Genomic DNA, 21916 nt, shown 5'->3' on the forward strand with positions numbered 1-21916 from the left:
CACTCACACTCAAACACACGCTTCCTGGCGGGCCCGCCGGCCTCGCTCCCCGCTCGGCGATCCCGGCCGCCGGGGCTCCGGGAGAAGCGACCTTTTGTTATTCAAATCACACCCTCACTGCGCGCCCGGGCCGCAGGCTCCGGCGGCCCCGAGGATCCGTCCGCTGCCCGCACCACCCTCCCCAGCGTCCCCGAGACCCCTACCGCGGCGCCTCCAGCTGATCGCGGGACTCCCCGGCCCCCAGGGGCTCGGCCGCGCGGTCCGCCCGCGGAGCCGCGCCTCCCCCGCCCCCGGTGCGCGCTGCGGCTCCGCGCTCGGCCCCCTCCCCCTCCCCGCCTCCCCTCCCCCTTCCTTTCCTTTCTCCGGTCCAGCCTCGGTCCTGCCGCCGCCGCCGCCGCCTTCCCCGGTCCGCGGGGGCCCTGCCGGCCGCCCTCCCCGCAGCATGGCATCATCGGGGCGGAATTAGCCGGGAGCAGCATTTGGGGGAAGCGGGATCTCAAGGGGTGGGGGGTGCCCTGCAGCCTCGGTCATGGATGTGAGCAAGATGGTAAGTGAAGAGCAGGGGCTCTGCCCTGGAGCCTCCTCTGGTCCCGGTCCTCCCCCTCACCCCTTCCCTCTCTCCCTCCCAGTCGGCTTGATCCATTGAAAGTTTCTGGATTGTTGATCCTGCTCGTCGGCCCCAACTCCAGGCGTGCTGGAGGAGGGAGCCCGGCCAGGATTGTGGAGGCGGCTGGCGGACAGGGATGGGGCTCCGGGTTTCCCGCCGCGCTGCCACCAGGGCTGCCCGGGAGAGCTCACTAGACCTCAGGGAGAGGGCTCTTGAGCTCTCCTCTCAAACTGGGAAATCAGCCTGGTAGAGGGAGGGCCAGGCTGCGGGAAGGGGGCTTGTCCTATCCACTCTAGGGCTCCCTGCTTGCATACCTATTTAAGATTTATGGGAAGATTTTTGGACTGAGCCAGTGGGCAGGGTGGGGGCACAGGTGGGTAACCTGGAAGGGCAGGGGGGAGGAGCTAGGACTTCAACCGTCTTAGAAGGTAAGGGGGCAGGAATGGAATCCTTGGCATAGATGGGGGCTATTCTAGATTTACCACTTGTAAACTCCAGCTGCTTTGGCCTGAGAACAAGCAAACACCTTTGCTTCTTAAGCTTCGGACTCCCTGGAGGGGCTGATCCTTCCGTCAGGGCAGCCCTGCACCCCCCAGGAACACAGTAGGAGCTGAATACATTGTTCATTGATTGATTGGGGAACAGCCCTCAGGAGGTAACAGGATGTGATTTGGGGGTCTCTGAGCACTTGGGGCAGGTTTTCCCAGAGGTCCCAAGTGGCTCCCCCTCTGAATGGAGATTTAAGGGTGTCTGTGACATCAGTTGGTAGTCGGGTAGCCTGACCCTGGCTTTAGACCAGAGTGCCCCCCCACCCCCTGCAACCCCCAGACTTACAACATTTGAGGGCCTGTGTGTCAGGCCGGAGAGGTATCTTGTGATGGTCTGTGCTGGGTTGACATGTGTCTTTGTGTCTGGGGAAGAAAGAGGTCTGGGTCTGCCTATTCCTTAGGGAAGAGAAGGTACTGGAATTTCAGGTCATCTTGTACAGAATTAAGCTAGTTTCCCCCAGAAAGTGCATTTTGAAGTTACCATCTCTATGGAGAAGGCAGGTGAACTCCTCGACCTGCCAGGCCTTTGGCAATCTGTCTTGGGTAGGGGATAGTGGGATGGGGAGCAGAGGACAGGTGAGAGTCGTCCCTTCTGTGGCAGGAAACCAGTCCCATTCTGAGCACTGCCAAGTAGCTGGGAGCTGGATGCGGGGTCTCACTGGCTCCCATCTTCATATGAGGACACATACCCATCCATGGTTGGGCAATGCTGAGAGGCTGGACCACCATTCCCTATGTGCGTACCATGAAAGCCTACTTTCTTTGGGCAACTATTAGAACTACCCTTCACAAAAAATCCTGGTTCAGCTGTAAGGGTGGGGAGGTGGAAAATTGAGTAGCAGCCAGGTTCTTTTTGGGAGATATCTTAGCAGGACCAGAGTCACCTGCCCTGCATGGTGGACCTGAAGCTCTAATCCAATGGCCACCAAACCACATCACCCCCAGCTTCCTTCTGGCCCTGAGCTGAGATTCCTTCCAAAGCCTGGCTTATGAGGACTAGCTTACAGAGTTCAGGGACCTGTGTCTTTGGAGGTTTGGGTCCCCTCTGACTCTACCACCTCTCTCCATCCATCTGCTCATTAACCCAACATTATTTATTTAATACCTTTCATTTCTATAGCAAGTGCTGTGTGAGGGACACAGAAACATAACTTATGACCTCCCTGCTCCTCAGGGCCTTTAGCATCTGGGTAGAGGGGTCCAGAGACAGGCAGGCCAAAGCAACAGTTAGCTATCAAGGCAGGCCCTGACCAGAAGGCCACAGCTCCAAGGGCCGTAGGGGTCTGCCAAGGAACTGGATGGCAGAGTTCAGATGGAGGACAAAGCCTGAGGCTGGTTCTTCAAGGCTGGGTGGGGTTGGCTCTGCTGAGAGCAGTGAGGGACATTGCCTGCTGGAGGAGGTAGAGGAAGAGGACTGGGCAAGGCCATCGGGTGAGGCTGGGGACATTTGGCTGGGGCAGGTTTAGATCAGGAAATGTCGAGATTGTTGGTTGGGGCCAGATGAGAAAGGCCTTGAATGCCAACCACGGTGTTCCGACCTTGGGCTGTAGGCACTGGGTAACCTCTGGAGAACTTGGGGCACAGGAGAGGCACATGTATTGCCTCTTTCCTCCTTTAGCTCAGGGTCCAAACAAAAGTGATATTAGGTTCTCTTTAATCACCAAGCACTCAAATGCCCAGTTCAGAAACAATTGTCCTCAGCTCTCTGTAAAGAGCACAGACCCTGGACTGTGCAGAAGAATCTGATCCACCCCAGGGAATTGGCACCTGCTTCCCATTCCTGCCAAAGGCCAAAGTTACTTTTCTGTTCTGACCACTAAAGCCCTCTGTCTGGTTTGAAGTCCTCACTCTGGGGGCCACTGGCTCCAGGGTCAACCTCAAGCCCAGCATTTCAGCCACATTTGGCAGAGGCTGACATCAGCTGGGGGGAGGGGGAGGGGCGGTTCCTCTTGCTTAACACTGAGTGAGAAAAAGCAGATTAGAGTTCACCCAATTCCCTACATGCTTTTGAGCAAGTTTTTTTTTTTTTTTTTTTTTTAACCTCTTAGCCTCATCTGTAAAATGAGATTAATAGTACCTGCCTTGAGCATCCTAGTGAAGGTTGGAAATAATTCTTTCAAGGCATGGGCTTAGTAAGCCCTCCTTATGTGGTGGCTCTTAGGAAAATGATGATTTCCAAAGTCTCATCTAAGATGACTCTGATACCCACCCCCACACACCCTTTCTCTTATTGTTTGTTTATTTAAGTAATCTGTACACCCAACATAGAGCTTATTAAACTCTAAACTCACAACCTCAAGATCAAGAGTCGCACGCTTCTCCAACTGAGCCAGCCAGATGCCCTCCCCACCCCTTTATTTTCTTGATTGGCCTGAAGAGTTGACTGTAGGCTGTATTTCATTTGACGGCTCTTGGGACCAATTCTTCCACATCTACTTCTCTTTCTGAATGAAGGAACAGATGACGGGGACAGTGGGTCCACCAGCTGCTGCGAGTGATGAATTTTTGATGACCTCAAATTTCTGCCCAAGGGAGGGCTTGTTTAACATGGCACTTGGGTGAAGTGTAGATGCTTTTGGGGGATTGACGATGGAGTCTGTGTCTTTACCGAACTCAGAGGATGCAGGGCTGTAATTTGGGGAACAGAGTCAATGCCATCAATTCTTACAAAAGAATGTGTAGTTTGTGTAATGATTTATATTTGCCTAGTGCTCTATAGTTTACAAAGCCTTTTCACACCTGTTCACATTTAGCACCATCCTGTGAGGAGGGCAGAACAGAAATCATTAGCCCCATTTTACAGATAAGAAAACTGGAGTTTAGGAGGTGAAGTCTGGATCCTGTAAGAGTGGTGTTCGAACCAGGTTTTGTAGGCGGTTCTCCTGGTCACCAAAATGTACGCTATGGTGACCAAGATAAGGGGTAAGGGAAAAGATTCGGTGACCAGATTCTAGGATGGACACAAGCCAGTCTAAAAAGACAGGCTGAAGTGGTGGTGGCCTTTGGCCTCTGGGCCCCATGGGGCGGGGGGGTTGTTCTGCCAGTCTGTATGCAGACTGCATGCTTTGTCAGTTACCTACTGGTGTTTTCAAAACTCGGGTTTCTTCCTGAATCTCTGCTGCCCCCTGAGATCCCCCAGCTTACACAACAGGAAAATGAGAGGGGTGGAGAAAAGGTGTTTCAGGTGTTCAGAGTAAATGATAACGATGATGGGGCAGGAACAAGCTTCTGGTGGACATGTCGCTGCTGATGGGTGCATGTGTGTTTGCTGGGCTGAGGAACAGCGTGGGGAAAGGAAGTGCTGAGCCAGGGAGATCCCTGTGCAGAATGATGCCAAGGACTGTTCTTGCAGCCCAGATAGGCTAATAGCTGCGTGGAAAGGGATGTGTTCTCCCACCTAGGGTCTGAGCTAAGTAAGCAGTTAAGGCTGGACATGGGTGAAACCAGAGTAGCGCTTTCAGCTCTGGGTTACAAACTCGGTGCGGTGGGTTGCAGGCAGTATTTGAAAGAGTGAAGTAGATTGGAAAGCATCCAGGCGTATTACATGTAAGAAAGTAAGCATTCATTCGCGAAACTGGCTTTGGAGGTATACACATGTGCATGCAAGTAAGGAGGCCTTGTAAAATGTATTTTTCACTATGGTGAGAGGCAAAAAAAAAGGTTTGGAGTCTCTGACCTAGAGAATGTCCAGAGCAGAGCAAGGAGGATGTCAGCCTTGCAAGATGAGTAGTTCAGCCTGTAGAAGAGAAAGCCCCAGAAGGGCGGATGGTTGTCTTTGACTCACTGAGGGCTGTTGAGACAAAGAGGTGGTTTATGTGCACCACGTGGCTCTGGAAGGTGGGATTTGTTTCAAGAGGGGCTAGATTTTGGCTGGCCAGCACTTCCCCATATCAGAGGCATTCTATGGCAGAATCAACTCCCTGGGGAGGGAGAGAGCCTGTCTGCCGACTGGAGCTGCTTGGGGACCCTGGAGGGGTCTGGCCTCCAAGTCCTTGCCAGCCTTGGAGACTGGCTCAGCATTCAGGCTTTGGGAGCCTCAGAGTCCTGGGTGGATGGCTGCGGTCTAGCGTGGCTGGTATCACTGGAACACTGGGGAGCAGTTCCAGGGACGTGTGTCCACATATCCTAGCTTTGTGCACTCCCCACCATGGTTCCTAAGATGCAGCAGAGCATCATGGCTCAGCAGCCTTCTTCAGACAGTCCCTGGAAGAAGGTCAGGGACTGTGGATGACATTGGCCTCAGCCAAGTGCCAGCGAGGAAGGAAATCTGTTATTTGCCTCCTTCAAAAAATGCTTAGGGAAAAGAGTTTTGATCTATCATCTGATTGCTATGTCTTATTGTCACTGATCACTAAGATTGTATCCTACCAGGACAAGGTTCAGTCCAACCCACGCACATATTGGATACTCCCCGTTATGTGCAGCCCCCGGGGTTGTAGACATTAAGATGTTAGATCCAGAGCTGAGGACGGCCAGGTTGTAGGGAGAGACAGAGACTCCCTTGGAATGGAATGACACATAGACACTTGCAGGTGACCGAAAAAACACTCTCACCTGGATTCTTTTCTCCCTGAAAACAGCCTCAAGAAGCAGACTTCAGTCTGCAGAGTTTAGTGTCCTCAAAGGCTCCTCCAAGGCTCCCTGCCAGGCAGGGGCTAAGTTCAGAAGCAAATGTAGGTTTTAGGACAGTTCAGCCCTCTGTGCTCTGCCACCCAGAGAGAGACCTGCCCATCCCTGCCATTTCCCCCCACCCCCACCTCCCCCACAGCTGGGTGATTTTCCCAAAGAGCACATCCAGGGGCTGTTTCCACTCCACCTTTGTCTCCTTTCTTGCTGGAGAGGTCCCAGTCCAAAGCCAGACAGGCACGTGGTCTGGCAGCTGCCCCAGGGGACTCCTTCCCCTCCTTCTCCTCCTTCTCCAGCTTTCTCCGTGAAGCCAAAGGATTCCAAAGGATTCCAGCAACCAGACAAAATGCCTGCTGCCCCGGGGCCCCAAAGAAATTAAGCACAGATCTTTTAGTGGGGGGAAAAAATCCCCATGTCACCTTCAGATTCCCTGAAGTCTTAATGAATCTTTGATCTGGAGGTGATTTCTCTGGGCAAGTAGAAAGGGATTAGAGGGTAGGAAGCTCATTTGTAACCGTGAGTGGGAGGCGGCTGGAGTCTGAGGCGCCATCCCCTGCACGTGGAGGATCAGGGAGCAGCTTCTGGGCCCTGAGGCTGCACTAGAGGCCGGCCACGGGGCTTTGGAGTCACATAGGCCAGAGGCTAAATCTTGATGTCACACTGGCCTCTCTAGGACCACGAACAAGTTAGTTGACCTGTCTGTGCATCACCTCCCTTGTCTCTTGGATGAATTGGTGTCTGCAGACTGTAGAGATATTGACATGGTCTGTTTAAAGTTCTTGGCACATGGGAAGGCTTAGTAAGCCCTGCTGTACTTATTAGTTTTTGGCTTATTCCTTTAGGCAACAGATAAAATCTTAAAGCGTTCGGCAAAGGGTAGAACATTCCTTCTTTCAGAATGACTCCTCTGCAAGTAGGGCCTTAAGGCGTGTTATAAGTAATTACGGTACATGCGGTAAAGCACATAGAATGCATTTGAGGAACGTGCTAGCATGCGAAAGTGAGGGGATTCATGACCTGGCACCCGAGGAGGGGCTTCATGGAGAAAGCTGGAGAAGGAGGGGAGGGAGTCCCCCAGGGGGCAAGGCAAGTGAGGGCATTTCAGGCAGCGAGAGCTATGTGCGCAAAAGCAGAACACGGGGTGTGTTCCGGAACTACCTGTGGTTTATGCTAGAAAAGTAGGTGCAGTCCCTGTCTCAGTGGGACCAGCAAAGTTCCCAGGACATGGGATCCAAATCCTTTTATACGTCAGTGCTTCCCGGAGGAGGAGGTATTTGAGCTGTGTGGTGAAGAAGGGGGAGCAGCACGCCGTAGGTGGTAAGTGAATGGATGGTGACGTCAGGAAGGACAGTGGCAGCATGCTGAGTAGGTTTGCTAGGAGCAGGGCCAGAGGAAGGAGGAAAGAGGGATGAGCAGTGCCAGGTGTGAGGCCCATGTCGAAATAACCCGCATCCTCCGGCAGAACCAGCGCAGCAAAAGAGGCTGTCCCCACTTGATGATCCCATCGGGATGTGTGCTTCCAGTCCCAGTGCTGGCAGTGGCCCTCCCTCCGACCAGGATGAGCGTGGGAGCCACAAGCCTGGTTTTTCTGGAAATGAGCGTTTCAGTAACTTTCTTTCTTGACTTCTTTTTGGAGTGCTCGTTCAGTCTCATGCTCTGGGACCTAAAATAGCATTCTCCTGCTGGATGTGTCTCAGGCTGGATTGTTTGGAAAGTAGTCGTACCAAATCACTATCTCCCTAGCCCTGCTGGCTCGAAGATCCTCATCAGCCGTCTCGGTGCAGTATCAATCGGGGTCCTGGCCCTCGTCCTTTTCGTCCTATACATATGTCAAGATTGTCCCCCGAGTTGGCACACCCTGAGGCCCTCTGCCAGGCACTGAGAATATAAAAGAAAATGGGATAGTTTGAAGGCTCCTGTCTTCAAGGAGGTGGGGGCAATTAGAGTATGATAAGTGCGATGTTAGAGGTTTAAGGAAAGTGCATAGAAACTTGGAGGTAGGGATAATTAATTCTGCCAGGTGGCACAGGACGTGGGCTGAGGAAGGTGACATTTCAGTTAGGCATTCATTCATTCATTTATTCAGAAAATATTTATGGAGGGGCACCTGGGTGGCGCAGTCGGTTAAGCATCCCAACTCTTTGTTTCTGCTCAGGTCTTGATCTCAGGGTCATGAGATCGTGCCCTAAGTCGGGCTCCGCACTTGGTGTGGAGTCTGCTTGAGACTCCCTCTCCCTCTCCCTCTGCCCCTCCCACTCATGTGCACACCTTCTCTCTCTCTCTCAAATAAACCTTAAAAAAAAAATACTTATGGAGTACCCTCCATGTGCCAGGTGTTGTTATAAGCACTTGGGACACTTCACCGAACCAGAAATCCTTGCCTTGTGCTGCTGACCTCCCATGTGTGTGTTGGGGATGGGGTGTAGATGGTAACAGTAAATGTAAATGAAGTAAATCGTGTCAGATGTTGGAAGGTGGTAAGTGAGCCGGGGACAGGGAGTGGCGAACACAGACGTGGTTACAGTTGCCCTAAGGATGCCAGGGTCAGAAGCATCATGCCCAGCAGGGGTTCTCCGTGGCTCTAGGTGGGTCCTGGGACCCCTAGTCACTTTGTCTGCTTTGGCTCACTGTCCAGCTGAAACTGTGCCTCCAGGCATGGCCTCTGGCTCATTGCTCCTGAATCATTGCCTGAATCTGACCTCAGAGCCCTCCCCCACGTCCCAGCTCCCCTTCCAGCAGTCGGTTCAACTTGCCATCCAGGAGTCAGCTTTACTTATTGAGAGCACCGGAGGCTCATTGATTCCTACCAGATTGCGGGGAAGACATTACCTCTTATTTCCAACAAACCTCCATGAACAGAGCCAAGTGTCCAGTGAGCAGCTCTCTGGATGTGGTGCTGGGGGTGGGTTTGGTGCCATCAATGATGTAGGAGGCCCTCTCAGCTGTAGTCAGGTCAGCTAGAACTGGGGGGGAGGGGGGGTTGTGATAGAACACTCTGAGTCCTGCAGTGGGACTCCTCCCTTTGAGTTCTGGGCCCTTTACATGGGGCGGTGTTTGTCCACGTGTTGGCTTCTCAGCTCCAGAGGGGACATGGCCATGAGTGCACTGGTCTCTGATGTGGTTCAGGGAGCCCACAGCTCCTGCACTTTGCATACATTTTAATATCCCATAGCTGTCTGTGGTCTCCAGCAGCTGCAGTGAGGAAAGAGGGTCATCTATTGAAAAATGTTTAACTTCCGCTGCATTATCAGAAAATAGGAAAAGGTATAAAGAAATAAAGATCGAATACACTTCCACCATCCCAAACACTATTGCTAACAAGGCTCTTTGGTATAGATCCTTACAAACTGTGTGTGTGTGTGTGCGTGTGTGCGTCTGTGCACACCCATATACACACATGCTAGGTTGAGCCATATCAGAGTGCTGCTTTTATAAGTCAAAAGTGGCGAGATTTTCACTTGATTCAACCAAATATAAACGTATACACACACATACTTAAACAAAACGGAACCACACAATAACATAGGTTTGTAAACTTATTTTAGCTGTCACTATGTCTTGGATCTAGAAACAGTGTGTCAGAGTGGTCAAGGGCATGGGTCCTGCGTTCAAATTCAGTTTCTACCACTTACTCACCTGGGCAGGTAACACCTGGGCAGGTTCCTGAGGCTCCCTGTGCCAGGGTTGCCCCCCCTTATATAGTGGGGATAATCACAGTGTCTTCTGTAGAGGGTTATGTCGAGGGCAGAGGACTTAGCGTGTATGTGTGCAATCATTACCATGTTTCCAGATAAGTAGAGATGACATATTGTTTCGTTGTAATCAGAACCCTATTAGTAGACATTACGCTATGTCCATTTTCCACCGTGAAGGTGACATCCTTGTACACACATCAGAGAGTGACTATGTGTTCACCCCTTTACATTTTAAATACTTGGGCTTTAAGGTTTTGGCTTTTTTATTATTGAGAAATGTGTTTGATATATAAGATTATATAAATTCAAAGCCTACAACATGTTAATTTCCTCCATTTAAATATTATAATATGATTGCCATTGTATTGATAAAAGTTTTAGTTTAGTTTTGTTTTTTTTTTTAAGATTTTACTTATTTATTTGGAGGGGGGAAGGGCAGAGGGAGAGAGAGAATCTCCAGCAGACCCTTCGCTGAGCACGGAGCCCGACGTGGGGCTTGATCTCAGGACCCTGAGATCGTGACCTAAGCCGAAATCGGGAGTCAGACATTTAACCAAGACCACCCAGGCACCAATCAAGGATTTAAGGATCCTTATTAATGAGTTTCTAACTGAGTGGTGGGTATGGGGGAAGGTCATTTGGACTGTTGTGCATAATTCTGCAAACGGGGTTCCCTGGGCCAGCCCCACTGCATTTGCTTTTCCACACTTCGGCAACACGTCCCCACGCTGGACACCGGCCCCCACTTCTGTGCCTGGATGCTGGCCTCTCTACCCCAGCATCCCTGCAGGCCCCTCCTCAAGGCCAGTCATCTGGTTCGGTGGTTCTTCCTGCAAGGAAGGACGCCTACACCAGCATGCAGTCTTGGTCAGATACCCGCCCCAGGGCCCCCCACACTCTGCATGCACCAGGATCTCCTCTCTAACCGGCTGTGCACACGGAGCACTTACATCTGACTCATCTGTGAACTAACTTAGTACAGCACTTGACGCATAGGTGCTCAATATATGTTTGGTGGGTGAATTTCGTGAGTGAATAAAGTCACGGATGACTAAATTAATGGGGGCCAGCGGGGGCCAGATCCCGAAAGCCTTGAGTGGAGCATTTTCCCTGTGTGCACCGGTGAGCCCCTGGACATGCCTGGTACGGTTGCAGCTGTGTTTTAGGAAGAGGGGTCTGGCCATTCGTAGCTCCCAGGAGCTGGTGGCCCAGAGACTAGTGGGACGTCAGACCTGCATGCCCAAGTGGGGGTTCATGCTGCCTGGGGCCCTTTGGGTGACCCTCCCCCTCTTGAACCTGGAGGCTCTTACCCCCTACTTCCCGAAGGAGGGGCTCTCCTTCACTCGAGAAACGGAAGTTAAGAGTTCTTGGCTACTCTGCTTTCGGAGGAAGTCCTATCAGAGCCCCACTGATGATGAAATCCAGCTCCGGAATTAGCAACCACCACCGCTCTCTGCTTTTGCAAAATGCTTAGCAGCTCCTCCCCAGCTTGTTATGACTCCCTGGGTTCTGGGCCAGAGGTGTCCATCAGGCCTCCTGCCTGCCAGCCGGGACATTCCATGGCCTCCCCAGGGTGACCAGACCCTGCACTGCCCCTCCACTTCCTTCTCTTTGGCTCTGACCTGAGATCTGTGTGTCTGGGCTGTGGTTGTGTGTCGCTAAGGACTTCAGTTCCTGGAGGCTAGGGCTTGACATGGACCTGTGTGTTCTCTCAGTGGAAATGAGTCTGACTTGTCCTTCCCAGGCTCAGGATAGAGCTCAGGATCAGTGGGGTTGCACCTGGAGTAAGACGTTGGCTCAAATCCTGGCTCTGCTGCTTATCAGCCGGGTCATCTAGCTAGCCAGGCATCCCAACTAGCTGGGCAAGTCACTTAACTGTTCCAAGACTCGGTTTCCCCATCTCATCAGTGGAGTTAGCCGCCCTGGGGTGACCACAGGGTTAAATGACATAATGCGTGCAAATGAGTCTGGGATCTATTACAGGCCTTTGGGAAGGTTAATTGAATTAGAGAATCAGAGCTTGAACCACAATGAGGTGGAGACTGTTCAGTGTGCGTTTTAGATAAGGAAATTCGAGATCCAAAGGTTATGGGGCGCGGGGTCGGGGGGCTGGAAGGAAGTTGAAAGAAGAATTGAGAGGGAATCTGGACATTCTGCCTTGCGCTTCCTCTGCTCCAGCCCCCGCCCGGCTCCCTGCAGCTCACACACATCTGCCCAGGCAAGCACCAGTCAATTTCATGTCTCCTTCCTGAAAGGCCTCATTGAAAAAGAAGCACGCAGAAGTGACTAAGTGTATCGGTATCGATTCCATGGAGGTCCAAGCAGTTCTAAAGCTGGAAGGCAGTGGGAAGGAAGGGAAGAGTCAGCACAAGAAACTGCGGAGGGGATGGGGGAGAATTAGCTGGGGGAAGAGGAGGCAGAAAGGGCTGGCTTCATTTCTCTCCTCATGGGCCTTCAGTGCTGCTCCCTGGCAGGCCTATGCGTTCCCCTAGTCCAGGCAGCCCCCCCCCCACTTTCCTAGACAACACTCTGCCCTCTCCTCCCCCGCCCTCACTCTCAGCCCCTGACCTTGCTTCCTGTTTCAACTGTGAAAAGAGATGCAATCCCGAGAAAGCTTGCCCAAGCCCCTGCCAGCCACCTGTCGACATCTCTGTCCCTACTCTGTGACCTGGGCTGGTGCTCGCCAGGGTGGCCTGCTCCTATTGTGTACCAGACCCCTTCCCCCTTCCAGGGATGCTCCATTCCTTCCCCTCACATCCATACAAATGCGTTGTCATTTCTCCCATTTCTCCCAAGGCAACGCGAACCCTGCCTCCTTCTGTCTCAGCCCCCTTCCTGGTTCTCACTGCCTCCAGCTCCCCTTCTTCCTCTCTCTGAGTCCCCCTTCAGACTCTGCCCCCTTCCGCTCTACCAAAAAGCCCTGCTAAAGGTCACCACGATGTTCAACCCAGTGGGTCAGTTTGCAGCTCTCATCTGCTTGATCTGTTGGCAGCTTTCACAACTGATGGCTCCCTGTTGAAATACATCTCTTTGTCTGCCTTCCAGGGTGCCATGCTCCTGGCTTTCCTTCTACCTTGTGGGCTGTTTCTTTTCTGTTTCCACTCCTCGCTCCCCCCAACTCTTTCTTGAATGTCAGGTGTCCTCAGGCTGTCCCCAGAGGTGTCATCTGCACTCACTCCTTGGTGATCTCACCCATCCTTAAATCCCATCTATGTGTGGATGGCTACCAGATCACCTGATCTAGCTCACACCTTTTCCAAATTCCAGGATTGCACCCCACCACCCCACCCTGGATCAGTTAGATTTCCATTTGGTATCTGATGGGCATCTCATTGTAACACACCCCCAGACCAGCTCCCATCTGCTCCAGACCTGTTCCTCCTTTGGTTCTCTACCTTGTTGATGACAGCTCGGCCCCACACACTGCTCTGGAAATAATCATGGTGCCACCCTTGACTCCTCCCTTCCTTCCTTCCTCATACCCCACGTCCAGTTCATCAGCAAACCGCATCAGGTCTGCCTTCTCAATATATCCAAATCCATCCACACCTTGGCACGTCCACCGCGACCAGCCTAGTCTGGGCCCCCATCATCTCTGCTCTGAATTAATTCACCCACGTCTCAGCTGTTCCCCCTGCTTCCCTGCGTGTCCCCCAGTGTCAGCACAGCAGTCAGAGGGGTCCCCTAAAAAAGGAGTCTGATCATGTCACCCTTCGTTCAAAAGCTCCCAGGGGCTCCTGTCTCCCTCAGAACAAAGGCTGGTCCTTGCAGTGGCCCCTGTGACCCCTTGTGATTTGGACTCTCCACCTCTGACCTTGGGGCTCCAGCCACAGTTAGCCTCCCTCCCGCCAGGTGGGCCCTGCCTGGAACTCTTCCCCCCAGCCATCTCTTGCTTCCTCATCACCCTCTCTCACCTTCCAGTGCAGCCTTTCCTGGTGATCCCCCTGTAAGGTTCTGACACCAGCCCCATTCTTGGCCCTATAGAACCTATCACCATCTCAAACACCATAGATTTTATTTAGTGGTTCACTGTCAGTCACTCTCTCTCATTCAAGTGTAAGGTCATTCAAGTGTAAGGCAGGAGTGCCGGGGTGGCTCAGTTGGTTGGGCATCCGACTCTTGATTTTGACTCAGGTCATGGTCTCAGGATCATGGGATCGAGCCCTGAGTCCATTGTCTGTCGGGCTCCAAGCTCAGTGGGGAGTCTGCTTGTCCCTCTCCCCCTGCTCATGCACTTTCTCAAATAAATGAATAAATAAAATCTTTTTAAAAAAAAAAAAGATCCATGGGGCAGAGATGTGTTGGTTTTGGTGCACAATTGTACTCCTGGAGTAGGGCCCAGCACATGATAGGCCTTCAGGAAATATATGTTGAATGAATGGGTGAATGTGTAAAGATTTTGGAGCAGTTGCTCCCTGAGTTTAGGGAAGCCTGGAAGAGATTCAGATGGCCCCTAAGAATCAGGTGAAATATAGAAAGAGGTGCCAGAGAGCTAGCCTGTGTATCTTTGAGAAGAAAATAGATGACCATCTGTACGGGGCCAGTTCTATAGTTGGCCAGACTACATGGGTGGAGAGCTATTTTTCTGAGCCTTATGTAACAGATGTGGTTTTGTGTAAATCACACTTCTGTAAATGGAATCCTATTTTAAATGCACTAGCAGAGATTGCTATTTAAAGGAATCTGATGCCAAATTCTTTCGTAAAATGAATAATCTCCTAATTTGTCCTGAGTGTCAATTCATATTTTCCCTCCCCCCCGAAAGTGTATATGGACTAAAATCAAAGTATGCTTGTCTGGGGTGAGGAAACCTACGTGTCCCATTTTTTTGTGCTGTCTGTGTTACTCCCTTACTCTTTGCCCACATTCTTCCCCTGCTTCATTTCTGCTTTTCCTTTGGCTGAGCTCTTTTTTTTTTTCCTTAGACTTTGACATAGAATGTTCTTCTATAGCATGACCAGAATGAAAGAGCGCGTCGAGCAGTGGCCCCTCCCAGACCAAATAGACGCAGTCTGGGGGTGGAGCAGAGGAGCCCATCAGGGGTGTGTGAACGGGTACTGGGGGTTCAGGGTTAAGTTCTCAGGTGAGAGTCACGCACAGCTGAGTTAGGGACCCACTGACCAAAGAGACAACCACGTGCTTTTTGCCCTTCTTGCATCCGAGCTTACCCTCTGCAGGACTGGTGAGGTTGGATGAACATCCCTTTTGGGGTTGTGCCAAGGGTCGCCAGAGTGAATCCGGCTGTAGACTGTTATAGGACTGGCTGGAGCTCGGGGCTCGGGAATGTCCCCTCTTGGTACATCACCCACCCTGCTGATATCTTAGATGAGAGCAAGGTCCTGTGGCCACCATGCTTGGTGGAGTTTTGTCCCAGTGCTCTCCAGAGGGTCTCTTAGCAATGAACTTGAGCTTCACAGGTCCACCACCCCAATCTCTGTTTCCCTTCGAACCGGAATGTGTCCCTCTGAGAGAACACAGCTGTGTGTTAAGGGTTTGGTGGAAGGTGCAGCTGCATCTAAGACCACAACCTGCTTCCCGAAAACAGTGGAAGGTTGACTCGTTTAGAGGTTCTTTGGCCTTGGGTCAGGTTTCCATTTTAGGTTTTCTGAGACATTTCTCCTTTGGTTCTCATCAGACCAAGAGACCATAACACCTGCTCGTAGGGCAAGCTCGACTTTTTATAAGATGAGACAAATCTGCCTTTGAGATAACGAATATGTCGAGGTCAAAGCAGAGACTTAGTAAACAAATTGGTTTGGCGAAGAGTTCCGTTATAGCCAACTAATTCGCAGGATGTAGAACGTGTGCCTGACTGAGAAGGGCAGGTGCCGACCCTGCTGTGTGGCTTGACCTCTCTGAGCCCACTGGTTTATAAAGTGTGCCCTGCCTTCCTTCCCCGGGTTTTCTCAGCATCTTCTCCGCATCAGGAGACAGTGCATATGAAAGCTCTTTGAAGCCCAGAAGGCTTGGACGTGCTCTTGCCATTATTATTCAAGCAAGCCTTGTATTTACACATTTGAATGAGCCAAACAGGTAAACTGGGAATGTTTAAAGTTACAGAACGATTTGCTTGACTCAAATAAGAAAGCTATCTTCCCATAGCCACCCCCTTGCATCAGGTGGGGTTCTGTTTGTTTATCAACCGCATTCCTGAGGATCCAATCACAGTTGTGTGAAGACCACCCTCTGAAGTGGGAGATGAAGCTGAAGAATTGGGGATGGGGGGACCCTGGAGTCATATGGGGAGTTTGGACCCCAGAAGATCAGGAGCCACACTAGATTCTAGATGCCTCAGCTGGGAGAACGCATGAGGAGAGTTCCTCCTGCGGCTTTAGTTGGGGCCATTTGTGGTAAACACTAGAGGTCGGGGGCCACTTATATAGTGAAGTGGGCATAAGATGGGGGGGATGTGTGTGTGGTAGAAATAGAACCAAAAATAGAGACCTGAGGGAGAAACGGCAGGCCTTGGCACATCTGGATATGGCGAGTGCTTCCTGGCTTGTTCACTGGACAGACGGAACAGGGCTCTGGAAGGACACAGAGCGAGGAATGAATGCGTGGTTCCTATGCCCAGGGACCCCCTGTCAGCCAGGCACCACCTCCCCGCTGGGTCTTGAGATAGTGGGAGAAACGTTGCTCTGTCACTGTAAGAGAAGAGACAAAACCGACCTCATAAAAAGCTGGGGAGAGGTGGGGAGGGAAAGCGGGGGGAGGGGAGGAGAGGAAGTTGGCAGCGCTGGTGGTTTGGGGAAAGACACAGCGCAGGGTTTCTGCTCTTGCTGAGCAGCTGTCTCTCTCTAGAAGGCGAGGGGCGTCACGAAAGGCCAAGTCCAGCCTGGCCCGTGAGCCGTGAATGATCAGGATACGTCTGATGGGACCGCCCAGGGCTCCACTTCGTAGGCAGACGTGCCTGGAAAGTGACCGTGACGTGTTCTCTGGGGCAACACCTGTGAGCAGAGGCACTGCAGTTGTTGGGAGGCAGAACGGATGCTTCCTCTGTGAGGAGAGAAGCAGAACTGTGGCGGTGGGGTTGTGGCCCAAAGCCACGGCCCCCTGCAGGTGGGCAGAGAGGACACGGGGCCTGGAGACCCAGGGTCTCAGTACCTAGCCCTCTTGCCCTGCCTCCTAGGGCCTTCCTCAGGCCTAAGTGGGCCCCCCCGACGGTGGTCATGGAAGGAGACAGCTGGGGTGTGGAGCAAAAGAGTGGCCCTCCTCAGAAACCGGGCTGCTCAAGTCTGTGGTCAGTGTGGGCATGGGTTTTTAGGTCGGGGGACGAAAGTACAGGTACTCTGGCAATCTTTGCCCAAGGATATGACAGGATGGCCTGGCGGAAAGGGACTCTTGGGCAGCAATAATTATAAACCGGGGTGGTAAGACTGGAACCACGTAGGTGACAGAAGATGGAGTTTGCTGGCTTCTTCAGGTTGGCAGGGACAAGGTGGGGTCCCCTCCCTTTCTGTCATCAGTCACCCCCGTGCTGAATGGTCTGATTTGGAGCCTGTAGGTGGAAGTTCTGGGGGTCTTTGGGGACACCGAATGGGGGGGCTCCCAGTGTGGTGGCAGAGGGAACAAGAGTAGGAGGGGACATGCATGACATCTAGGGGACAAGATAACCTGGGAAGGCCTCCCAGAGGATTGCAAGCGTGGGGAGGGTCGTTTTAGGAGGGAGGCTAGGCTCTCACTTGTCCCTTGGAGTAAGACGAGCCTTGGGACTAGTTGCGAAGGGCAGACGGGAGAGGGGTCTTGTGTAGAAAGGGAGAGTGCCCTTCCCAGGACTCACGAGCATCTGGATCATTTTCAGAGAAGGAAGCCTAGGTGCAGGCATACCTTGGAGATACTGCGGGTTCATTCAGTTCCAGACCACAGCAGTAACTCGAAGATCGCAATAAAGCAGGGTCAAATAAAGTTTTTGTTTCCCACCGCATATAAAAGTTATGTTTATGCCATGCTGCAGTCTGCTAAGTGGGCAATAGCATTATGTCTAAAAACAAAATGTATATACCTTAATTAAAAATACTTTATTTTTAAAAAGTGCTAACCATCATCTGAGTTTTCAGCGAGTCGTAATCACTGATCACAGATCCCCGTAACACATGTAATAATAATGAAAAAGCTTGAAATATTGCAAGAATCACCAAAATGTGACCAGAGACACCAAGTGAGCAAATGCTTTTGGGAAAGTGACATTGATAGACTTGCTTAATGCAGGGTTGCCATAGACCCATCAATTTATTTTCCTTTTTTTTTTTTTTTTTAAACCCATCAATTTCTTGGGCGCCCGGGTGGCTCAGTCGGTTAAGCGTCTGCCTTCAGCTCGGGTCATGATCCCGGGGTCCTGGGATCGAGTCCTGCGTCGGGCTCCCTGCTCAGTGGGGGGCCTGCTTCTCCCTCTCCCTCTGCCTGCCACTGTCTACTTGTGCTCCCTCTCTGTCAAATAAATAAATAAAATCTCAAGAAAAAATAAATAAAAAAATAAAAATAAACCCATCAATTTCTTTTTTTTTCTTTAAGGATTTTATTTATTTATTTGAGAGAGAGAGAATGAGAGACAGAGAGCACGAGAGGGAAGAGGGTAAGAGGGAGAAGCAGACTCCCCGCCCAGCAGGGAGCCCGACGCGGGACTCGATCCCGGGACTCCAGGATCATGACCCGAGCCGAAGGCAGTCGCCCAACCAACTGAGCCACCCAGGCGCCCAACCCATCAATTTCTTAAAAAAAAAATTGCAGTATCTGTGAAGCAATAAAGCAAAGTGCAGTAAATCGAGGCGTGCTTGTATCTGTCTTTGGCAAAAGACATGATTGTTCAGCTCCTCCGCCCTCGTTCTGAAAAGGTGGTGTGCCTCTGTGTCCTCCTCACCCATAGGACCCTGTCTGGGGAAGGAGAACCAGCGTTGGAGCTACCCTTCCAATGGAACACAATGGGAGGGCCTGGAGGGGAGGGTGGTGATGAGGAGCATGCGCCCAGCCCCCAGGCCTGGGAAGGAAGGATGTTCCTTTTGTCTAGACTGTTTCCCACTCTGCTTCCCATCCTCTTCTCCCCGCAAGGACGTTCGCCTCTGTCACTCACCCGCAGTGGCCCTGGTCACCGGTGATGTCATATGCAGTGGCTCATTCTCGGTCCTCACCCACCTGCCCTTGCAGCACTGTTGGACACACTCTCTTCACCAAGAGGGGCAGTCCCCACCCCTCCACTCCCCTCCTGCCTCGCTGGCCATTTTCTTCTCAGTCTCCTTCCCCCGTTCCTCCGTTCCTCTGTTCCTCCCAGAATCACGGGCTCAGAAGGCATAGGGTGCCTGGAAGACCATCTTGTGTCAACATTCCTCTAACAGCTGAACACCTGTTAGCAGCCCAGGCCAAGCACAGGGCCCACCAAAATCTCCTGGTCCGCCTCTCGCTGAACTTGCTTTCTTTATCTTTAAAGTCAGGTCTGTTGAAATATAATTTATATGCCATAGAATTCACCGTGGTTCGTGCCCAGTTCTCTGGGTTTCAACAGTCACATGCAATTAGGTAACCTCCACACAATTGAGCTTTAGGGTAGGATCGTCCTCCCCCACATTCCCTCGTGCACCTCTGTAACCACCCCTGCCTCCACCCTCAGCCCCTGGCAACCAGTGACCTGGATTTTTTTTTTCATTCCTCTAACTTCTCCAGAATGTTCTATAAATGGAATCATGCAGTCTGTGGCCTTTTGAGTCTGGCTTCTGTCACTTGACATCATACTTTGAAGATTCACCCATGTCGTTGGCATGAATCAGTCACTCGTTCCCTTCTATTGCTGAGTAGCTTCTCGTGGTGTGGTTGTGGCGCCTTGTTCACTCGTCCCAGGCTGAAGGACGCTGGAATCATTTCCAGTTTGGAGGATGATGGGCACAGAACACAGCTTCTCTTAATCCTCACTGCTGGGTTGCCCCAGAGCCCAGAGGCCCTCCTCTTCCCAGGTGCTGGGGTTGCGATATTTAAAGACCTCTGTGCCCTTTCTTGCCCAACCCTGCTTCTGCCACCCCTTTCCCTGATTCTTGTTCTCTTATCAGACCTTGTGTGGTTCTCCATCCTCATCGGTTTGCTTTGCACCCACCGACGTTATCAGTATTCCTCTTGGATGGGGCGCCGGGAGCAGCAAGCCGGATCTGGTGCCCCAAGGGATGTCTGGTGCATGGTGGGATGAATCCGTACTCCCGAGTGCAGCTGAAAGCCGTAAAAGCAAGGACTGGCTCTTGTTCGTGATCATATAATTCTGTTGATGTAGCTCAAAATGAAATTAGCTTCTTAAGTTTTATGTTACGATCGAGGCCACCTCATAGTGTTAACTCAGTGGACTTGCTGGGAACTCACGGGGAACTTAACTGGGAACTTTCTGTCCGACCACGTGCAGTTGGAATCACCTATGGTCACACCCTTCCGCTGTCACCCTTGACACGCTGCTTAGCCCCGTCACTGTGCCTTCTGGATACCCTCATTAGTAAACACTGGGGAGGACATAGGTCTGGGACACGGGCACACCTTACCCAAGGTCAGCACCTGCAAACACGGACAGCTACCCTCATGGCTCTGCCCCTCTGGCCCTGGGACTGGCAAGCTTTTCCTGCAAAGTGCCAGATAGTAAACGTTTTCGGATCTGTGGCCAGATGTTGTTGCTTCCTCCATCCCCTCCCTTCCTCCTGTTCCCTTTAAAAATGTAAAAACCAACCTTAGCTCACAGGCCACACACACACACCGGCTGCAGGCCGGATTCGACTGGTAGTCAGCGGTTCCCAACCCTGGTGTCCTCTAGTTTTTGTCCTTGTCTACGAGATGTTATAAGCAACTCTGTTAAATGCCTTGATGCTAGAAATTCAGACACACACCCCGTCTACTTGATTTTTTCCAAAACGTTGCTCTGGAGTCTAGAAGGCACATCACCTTCGCCTGCTCCCTTCATCCTTGTGTGTTACTCATCCAAGTCAGAAGCTCAAGCTCACTCAGTACTGGGGGCTCTCTGACAGTCTACTTACTCACCTTGGGTTTTCCCTTTCATTGCTCTTTTTGCCTTTTTCAGTTCAAAGATCCGTCTGGACAGAAAAGACAGAGGCAAAATAGGAGTTCCTCATCCACAATGCACCACCGGCTGAAAGCAGTGTGCCCCTCCCTTGTTCTTTTTGCTTTTCGTGTGATAAGACAGCCCTTTTGGGTGTCCTACACATTTTCTGGAAGCTTCATCTCATTTTGGCTTTCGCTTTCTGATACCACTCATGAGGCTGTGCAACTTAGACGTAGGCTTAAGTAGCTTGCACACCCGTCCTGGTTTCTTTTTTCAGAAAGCATTACTGAAGTGCACAGTCAGAGGAGAGGGAAGGAAAGAACGGAAGGAGGAAGGAAGATGGTCCTCATCTCCCTTCAAATGGTTAACTCTTGGATGGCAAGGTCTACTTTCTTTCAGTTTGTATTGTCTAGCAGCACCTAGGTTGGTGCCCCACACCCAGGCAGGGTGGTCCTGCCGCACAGATCATCCTTCCCAGTCTGTGCAGAAGGCCTGGCTGGGCTTGCGGAGCTCACGGTCTTGCAGCCTAGGGCGTGGCCTGGTGCTACATCTGACGGGCATTCAGTCAAAGTCATGATTCTTCAGTGTTTTCCACTTTAAAAAAAAAAAAATTATCTTGCGGGGGGCTGGGTGGCTCAGTCGGATAAGCATCTGACTCTTGATTTCAGCTCAGGTCATAATCTCAGGGTTGTGAGATCGGACATCTGACTTGGACTCTGCACTGAGTGGGGAGTCTGCTTGAGATTCTCTCTCCCTCTCCCTCTTCCCCCCTCCCTGTGCATGTGCGTGCGCATGTGCTCTCTCTCTCTCTCTCTCTCAAATAAATAAGTAAAATCTTCAAAAAAATTATCTTACATGAAACCTCAAATTCACTGTCTTACCCAATTTAAAGTGTATAACTGAGCAGCATTTAGTACATTTACGGTGTTGTGCAATCATCATCACTAAGTTCAGAACGTTTTCATCACCCCGAAAGGAAACCCCATCCCCGTCAGCTACTCCCTTCCCTCCCCCCCCCGAGCCCCTGGTACCCATCATTCTTCCTCTGTCTCTTCAAATTTGACTGCTCTAGATAGCTCTGATACGTAGAATCAAACAGTATCCATCCTTTTGTGTCTGCCTAACGTCACCGAGCATAATATCCTCCAGGTTCGTCTATGTCATAGTGCGTGGCAAGATTTCCTTCCCTTAAAACGGCTGAAGTGAAGAGACCATGGCTTGTTTGTCCGTTGCTCCATGGAGGAACACCTCTGTTGCTTCCACCGGTGTTTTCCACTGTGAGCACCAGTTTCCTTCCGGGTGTCCCACCATCCTGGCCACCTCCCTCCTCCCAACATGGGTGTGTACACCTTGCCAACTCCAGAAGTGATTGACATTTTTTAAACTTCTCAACTTTTTTTTTTAAGATTTTATTTATCTA

The 21916-nt window shown here is 51.5% G+C and overlaps 1 protein-coding gene across 2 annotated transcripts in view; it reads left to right on the forward strand.

Moving 5' to 3' along the window:
* The window catches only part of HIP1 (huntingtin interacting protein 1), a 145945-nt gene that overhangs the window by 65577 nt on the left and 58452 nt on the right, over nt 1-21916 (forward strand). Inside the window, exon 1 of one of the 2 annotated variants that reach the window (XM_036112527.2) lies at nt 344-547. The exons of the other annotated variant lie outside the window; for it this stretch is intronic. Within the exon in view, the coding sequence (XP_035968420.2) occupies nt 530-547 (18 nt within the window). The 5' untranslated portion in view covers nt 344-529. Of the gene's footprint in view, nt 1-343; nt 548-21916 lie in introns of those variants that run through there. 2 annotated transcript variants of the gene reach the window in all.

The sequence above is a fragment of the Halichoerus grypus genome, chromosome 6, assembly GCF_964656455.1.
Source record: "Halichoerus grypus chromosome 6, mHalGry1.hap1.1, whole genome shotgun sequence".
NCBI lineage: Eukaryota > Metazoa > Chordata > Mammalia > Carnivora > Phocidae > Halichoerus > Halichoerus grypus.